At 42.8% G+C, this 7,787-nt stretch overlaps 1 protein-coding gene across 1 annotated transcript in view; it reads right to left on the minus strand.

Annotated features, from left to right (window-relative positions):
• Positions 1-7,787, minus strand: part of ITPK1 (inositol-tetrakisphosphate 1-kinase) — a 140,564-nt gene that overhangs the window by 7,553 nt on the left and 125,224 nt on the right. The window contains exons 8-9 of the mRNA XM_031066173.1: positions 6,254-6,321; positions 4,614-4,776 (exon numbers count right to left, since the gene is read on the minus strand). Of these exons, the coding sequence (XP_030922033.1) occupies positions 4,614-4,776; positions 6,254-6,321 (231 nt within the window). The remainder of the gene's footprint in view (positions 1-4,613; positions 4,777-6,253; positions 6,322-7,787) is intronic.

Consider the following 7,787-nt stretch of genomic DNA (forward strand, 5'->3'; position numbering starts at 1 on the left):
GGAGACTGAAGCAGTAAGTTTAAAAGACCTATATGAATAGTACACATTCACACAGCAGCCCATGAGCAGAACATGAAACCACGAAGTAAATGCATACTGTAAAACACTTTTAGTGATGTTATCACTGGACAGAAGAGTTCCTCACATCCATAATTAATTCAAATTTAATTTCCATTGTCCTGTAAAGACCAACTTCCTTAGGCAATAAAAAACCCAACTTCCAGGAAAACACGAAGTAAGACTATAATTTCACCTATAATAAATGTGGGGATTTTATGGTGTATTTATAAGCCATAGGTCAACCAATTAACTTTTATTTAGGCTGCTACATTCCTCTGGATTTTATTGCACTTGGTCCCAATTCTCCAACAGGTCACACAAAACATCAGCAATGTGAGACAACAGCTCACAGTTCTCCTTTCTCAGAGGCCCTTGAAGGGATTCACCAAACAAATCTCTCATTTCAAAACACCAAGGTTCCCAGTGTCCCACACAATAATCCACTGGTTGGCAGGGGTCAACTAGGACTCCTAGGGCTGGCCATGGGAGTCAGAACAGGATCTCCACCCCTCGGACAGAAGTGCTTGTTACGCTTTCTTGCTTATGTAAAAGCCAAGGGATTAGCCTTCAAATCTACTCAGAGTGCTTCAAACACCCCAGGAATAAGCCATCTCCATAGTAACAGCTTTAATATTCAGCAAGGAGATCCATAGTACCCCAGAGTGTTCTGTGTCTGCTCACTGAAAACAAACTAACTAGCCTTGTAGGAGGGCACCTGGCAAACTCACGAAGAAGTTGCTTTAAATATTTAATAGGAATAAGATGGCCAGTTATTCTGTCCTGAAATCAGCAGATGTTAGTGAAAGGAAGCTGTATGTAACAGGCAGGCTCTGTCTGTGCCAACCCTCTGCACAATGGGTGGCAACGTCCAAGAAATTCTGCCCGGTCACTCAGAAGAAACTTCACCAACTTGCAAAAAGGAAATAAATACAAGGAAGGGAGGAAGAGAATTAGCTGAGAAGAGAATTAGCTGTCTCAACTCGTGGTTCACAGGACACCTGGGAAGGCTGCAAACTATGGGTATTGCCTCACTTGGTTCACCTAGGGCTCCTGTAGACTTCTCAAACTAGTCAGTTGTGGGACACCACCGTGCTGCAGTGATAACAAAATCAAGAAGTGCAGATTGAATTACACCTTCAGAAACTACTGGCAGTGAATTTGGGATTCGTGTTACACAGGGAATCAGTGGGAGGATGTAACTTTTGCATGCGTAAAACTTAACTTGCATGAATCGTGCTCCAGCAGGTGCTATCCTAGCACCGCCCACTTGAAACAATTTTGGAAATGCCTGTCTGCAAGATGCCTGAATTTTGCTATACTGAGAACAGTCTCCAGAGTCCTCTGGCTGAGCACAGATAGGAAAGATGTCCACCCAGCAATGCATCTGAAAACAAGTGCCCACCTCTGCAAGCTTTGGTGGAGGCAAGTGTCTATGAGCATTTTTAAGCCAGCATTACAGATGCTACCTGCCTGATTTTTCAGACTCTCCCTGGTCTGGCACACTTGGCTTTTCTGCAAGTTCCCTTGGTCAGAGAGTAATGGACAGCCCATATCCTGCATTTGCAGCAATGCTTTTACACACACAAAATGCACATTCAGATTTGATGCTCCCAGCTACCATGCAGATTCACCAGAGCCAGCAGTTCACCTGCATGGTGCTAGCCTGCAGCTGCTGGGGCTGGGTGAGCTCAGCCACAACCACAGGACAGCAGGCTACGTGGAACCTTTTCTCTCACTTATCTGAACTCAGACACACGTAACTCCCACAGGCTACGTGACTGTGCCTACAGCTCAATATCTGAGCAGGTAACCACTGCTAAATATAGTACCAGTAGTTTCCCACATAACAAAACACACAATAGGCCTTTCAGACATTTATCTTTAAAATCTTTTTAAAGAGTTGCTGGTGCTAATGGAGCAGATAACAGACAACATCCTCCTACAGGTACACCTGCTCTCAATTCTGTCATTAAACTCATCTCAGATGACATCCATGGAGTGGCAGGTTCAAACAACCTTCAAGCCCAGTAAACACTGAAGACAGCACCCAAGAAAGGCAGCAAACCTCTGGGCAGCTGGATAAGGCTTTGGCCCCAAGGCATGCTCGAGTTCCATGAAAGAGGCTGTGAATACTCTTTAAAGGGCATCTCTCCCCCTCCCCTTTTCAGAGCAGTGCTGCAGGGATAATGCCCAGGAGGGTTGGCTCCAGTTTGGCTCTACTGCAACTCTTGAAGGCAATGATGATTTGAGGAAGAAGAGCAAGGGAAGGCACTTCCTGGGACTGCACTGAGCCAGGAACAGGCAGATCCCGCTGCTGATGCAGCCCACTGGCGACTGGCGGGCTGAGTTTGAACTTCTCACTAGCAAAGGGCTGGCTCAGTCAATGAAGTCAGTCATTGTAACTCTCCAGTCTTAATCACACAGGCCCTTGGAGGGAAATACAGCTACCTCTGCTGAACATGCTTTTGAGCAACAGAGTTACCTATGCTGAGATGTAACTTTGCTTCTGTTGCATTTTACCCCATTGCTTCTTCTCTGACCTCAGCAGACCTTGAGAACAGGGCTCATCTCTGTTCTGCTACCTTTTTCTCTCCCCTGCCTTCTATATGTTTGGGCCCTACTGCTGTCCTCTAGTTTTTCTCCAACTGGTCTTCAGCCTATCCCACAGTGATAAAGTCAGTAGTTACCACCAAAAAAACTGCTGTGTGAGACATGATGTAGATCAGTGCATAAGAAACTTCCCTGTGCTCCCAAGTCTCCTGCAAGGATTAAACCACAATTAATTCAAAGTCCCTTCAAAGACCAATTACTGTGCAGGCTGAAATGCAGGACTTGGGCTGAATTTTGAAAACTACTGCCTTAGGGCAGAAGTAGAGCACAGCAGTTCTGCAAAATTAAGAGACAACAAGAAGTCATTGGTCCTGTCTAAATATATGTTTGCCACATTGCTGTTCTCCAATGTGGAGTTTTCAACATTTCAAGAAAAGGAGAATTTCAGTCTGTGCAAAGTACTAAATCCAAAATAATACTTAAAAAAAAAAAAAAAAAAAAACCAAACAAACCCAAAACCCAGAACATGAAGCACCAAACCAAAATGCAGGATACAGGATTGCAAAAGAATGTCCTCTATCACTGACTTCAAGACCCAATGTCTGAAATATAATCCTATTACTAAAACTGATATGGTTACATCTAACACCCAATTTAGGTTGCTTCACTGCCCTGGGCAGAAGAGTGTTCTCATAGGTCTGCAAACCCAGAACATGAAGCACCAAACCAAAATGCAGGATACAGGATTGCAAAAGAATGTCCTCTATCACTGACTTCAAGACCCAATGTCTGAAATATAATCCTATTACTAAAACTGATATGGTTACATCTAACACCCAATTTAGGTTGCTTCACTGCCCTGGGCAGAAGAGTGTTCTCATAGGTCTGCAAATTGCATAACACCATGTGGTAGAACCACGCTGGGAAGTGACCTGAGAATAGCAGAGCTAAGTTTTAAGAGGAAGCCAGTCACTGTGGAGAGAGACAGACAAGGCACTACAGGGCAGTAGGAATGAGGACCTGATCCAAAAAACTGAAGAGATTGGGAGCTCAGGACAAGACCTGTAGATGTAAAGATGTCACAGCCATATTGAAAATTAAAAGTCTTCAATGATGGGTTGAAGAAACTACACAACAGCCTGTGTAAGTCTCATGAAACAAACACCCCCATTCAGGTAATGAGAGGAGATTCTCAGAGAGAAAAACACCCTGCAAAACAGCAGGGTTATTTTCCTGGGTTAGACTACTGAATTTAGCATGAGTGACAGACCATTACTGCCTCACTCTTATTCACACTTACAGCTCCTTTTAACAATTCTGGTGATCAAGGAGCTTGTTTGTTGTTTCCAAGACATACGTTGCACTAAAAAAAGTGGAGGACAAATTTACCCATTTGTACATGCTCTAATCTATCTGTTTACTCCATGGATGCACTTATGAGAACTTGCAAGGACACTAACTCTCTACAGCATCTTCTGTGCACCTACAATTTTATCATTTTCAGATTCCTGGTATTCTTTTGTGCACAAATGTCTTTTTGTGGGGAATCAATTTGCACAGGAAGAAATTTTCAAGGGAACAGCTTGTTTCTTCCACATCCTCATTTTTTTAATGGCCCAGAGTCTCAAAAAGAAGAGTAATCTTTAAAGGCTTTCCTAAAATAGAATTTAGTATTCTTTTCATTTCAGAGTGAGGACTGAGCCCAGAAAATGTAGGTCCCAGCACACAGTCCCACACTGCAGTTCTTGAGTTTCCCTTTGCTCAGAAGGGCATGACAGCTATGTTCCAATTGGCCACTAAAATTTGACCATATTTCCTAAGAGCTGATACTTCAGATGCAAATTCCATATCTAAATAAGGGTTCTTCCCTTCTCAGACTGACCTGTATTTGATCTCAGAACCATCTGGTGGCTGCCGTCCCACCCCCAGCCTGGGAAGCAATGACATGAGACAACAGCAGTAAAACTTGCTCCACAAAGAAGGAGTGTAAAGGCCTTTCTTACCTGGGAATGCATTGATATCAATGACTGCATGCTGCCCAGTCTGGTTGTTAATGATGATATCAATTCCAAAGAGGGAAACTCCCAGAGCTTGCCGCAGAGCTTTAGAGATTTCCCGGATGACGTCATCATTTGGCCGCTCAAATACTCCTTCGATTTTATCCAGCTATAACGGAAGAAGACACATAACTAAGGGACTCAAACAGCCTTTTTAATGGAAAGATTGATTTTCAGAAGTTTCCAGGTGCATATCCACCAAATCTAATTGCAGAGAACCAGTGGCATGAAACCGAGAAAGATACCAAAGAGAAACTGCTTTCATAATTCAAAATCCTTCCTAAATTGGAAATTTGTCTGCTCTAAAGCTTCTAGTTCTTCCTCTTCATACTGGTGCAGCTATAGAAGCAAAGCAGTGTAGGGATGAATGGAGAATCAGACTCATTATTTTAAGTACTAGATCTACACCTTAAAAAACATATACAGGTGGCATATTTAACCCTGTGCTGCAAAAGTTCTGGCTATCACCATTATTTCAGTGTAGATGAAGGTCTGTGTTAAAGGGCTGACAGGACAGACTCCTGCTGTTAGTTTAATCTAGGTCATACAGTACAACTCAGCTGATATCTCAAGGGCAGAGAATATCCTTTATGTGGGTTTTCATGTACAAATTATTTTGTAAGTATTTATTAAAATGAGTGACTTAGGTTACTTATGACTGGAGGATGCACTCTTTTTAAACAACATGTTACACAGCAGAAGTATGCTGTTATGCCTACAGAAGCATGACTGAAATACATACTTGTATGAGTGAGATGGCAGGTAAACCACAGTAGAGCACACTCTCTAAGTCTGAAAGTAAATTTTGAGTAATGGCTTCTCCCTCAACATAACCACAAAAAGAGTTATGACTAGCACAGCTACAGTTTTAATATTTAGCATGCCTACTAGTGTTGCACACAAAATTCAAAATCAAATACAAAACTAGTCCCCAGCAGAACTTGTGAAACAGAAAAGAATCCCGAGACTCAAGAGATTGAAAGGACCCAGTGCTGTAAAGTGACTTTTCAGTAGCTGAGTGCCCAAGAACTTGTTAAGATTCATATGTCCAAATCTTATTAAAAGGACTGATAATGCTAGCATGAAACTGTGCAGTGTGCTGGCACTGCTGGTCTCGAAGGACATCCAGAAATGGTCCCATGGTCACAGCTCAGGCATGCTCACATGGCAGACAAGTACTGGCCCTCTGTGGCCTTGTGCCAACACAATTTCTATTCTTTAATTTTCACTGTTTGTCTTTCCTCACAGAACTGAGTCCTAGAAGAATGATTTATGCTTATTAATCTCTCTGGACAGTAAAAAGCCAGGTGTTTGCATTCAGAATCTCCTTCTTCCCTTTGCCTAGATTAGCCCTGGGTAGTTTGGGAAGCAGAACATCCCAGCTACAAGCTCTTCCTCACCGGAGCTCGGTAAGGAAAACCAGAGTGGGACACAGTCATGCTGGTTCGTGGTACCAAACAGACCTCAGCCTGCAACACAGAAGCAGACAGCTTGTGAAAGAGAGTCACTAGCTACTAACACTTCCATAAGAAAGGATTAGATAGGTTCCCAGCTGCACTAGAGGGAAAAAGACCAAGTGTACTTACCGCTGTTAAGACAGATGAGGACTCTGGTTTGGAAACATTGTGGCTGTTGAAAAAGATTGATTCTCTGTCTGCAATTAAAAACAGACTGTAAATAATTTTATACCAGATTTTAATTTCCAAAGGAATAGTGCAAAGAACAGTAGGTGGCAGTGCAGCCCCATGAATCTCATCCTGGTCTCAACCACCCACCCACAGGGCTCTCCTGCCTGCTGGTTGCACAGGCAGGGACCCACAGACAGATAACCCACGGTTCTTGGACCACAGATAAATAGATCCACGCACTGGGTAAACAGAAATCTGTTTTCCTTCCTTCACCACAGCTAATTAACTAAGTTCAGTCAGATAATGAAGTTAATTTTTACTAATGTGCTATACTCAAAGTGACAGTTCTAAGGGGAAGGTATGTGACAGAAGCTGCAATCACTGCAGGGAGTAGGCCAGTAGCACCCAGGCTACACTGAGACCCCTGTGAACTGGGCAGGGCACTGTGACCATGGAATAGTGCAATACATTTGGTGGCCAGGACTTGTCCATCTTTTGCAGGCACCGCTGGAATGAAGAAGACACTCTGAGGTGACAGAAGCCACTGTCCTAACAGTTTACATGAACACAGATTCTGGCCCAATTAATTTGATTAGGACATAGACCAGACCTAAATGTAAATACAGGCACACACAGCTACAGACAAGAACTTCCACCAGCATCCTACTACACCTATACTAACAAAATAAATATTTGTGTGTGAAATGCAGTGGTGAGCATACATGGACATACTAGGATTAGCCAAAACCACTAAGAAAAGTGACAAAAGACTAGCATTTGTTCATTCATCTCCTTTAGTTTGATCCCATCCTCACCTCCTGGATTTGTCCAGTTGCTATCAGATCATGCTTACTCCCATCTATGTGCTGCTATTTTTTTATGCTTTTGGTGGGCCACAGAATGCAGTCCTCTGGAAAGGAGCTTTTTTCCATAAAGGAAATCTAAGTAATCTTTAACAAAAACCCTTCAAGCGTGGCTGTCTAATGACATACAAAAGAATCACTCTCCTCACTGACAAGTCCATTCTTCCTTCTCCCCAACACAGCTGATATCTACAAACCAAAAGACACTTCCCACTAAGATTTTCAACACTGGGCCTCACATGAAGAGGGAGGTTCATTTAGGGGAGAGCACAAGTGATCCTTAATTTAAAACACACACATATTCTAGGTAAAAATAGGGAGAGGAAGTGCTGAAATGATGGAATCCAGGAAATTCTCTCCAAAGCACATTTATAAACAAGTTCCGGAAAAATGACACATGAACTTACTGGGAAAGGAGAGAACTTCTCTCCCTCTCCCCCTTTCCACATGACATAAAACAGGGTCTAACAGGTAAGACTCACGTTATGATTGCATAAATATTTACTATATGAATGCCATTCCTACGTATTCCAGAGCAGGTGAGTTATCTCTCTTTCTATTGAAATAATACAGAAGAGGAAACATGGCATGTCCAAACCAGCTGCCTTCACTGCAGCAGTTTTTTCACA

Source organism: Geospiza fortis, unplaced genomic scaffold (genome assembly GCF_000277835.1).
Source record: "Geospiza fortis unplaced genomic scaffold, GeoFor_1.0 scaffold23, whole genome shotgun sequence".
Lineage (NCBI taxonomy): Eukaryota > Metazoa > Chordata > Aves > Passeriformes > Thraupidae > Geospiza > Geospiza fortis.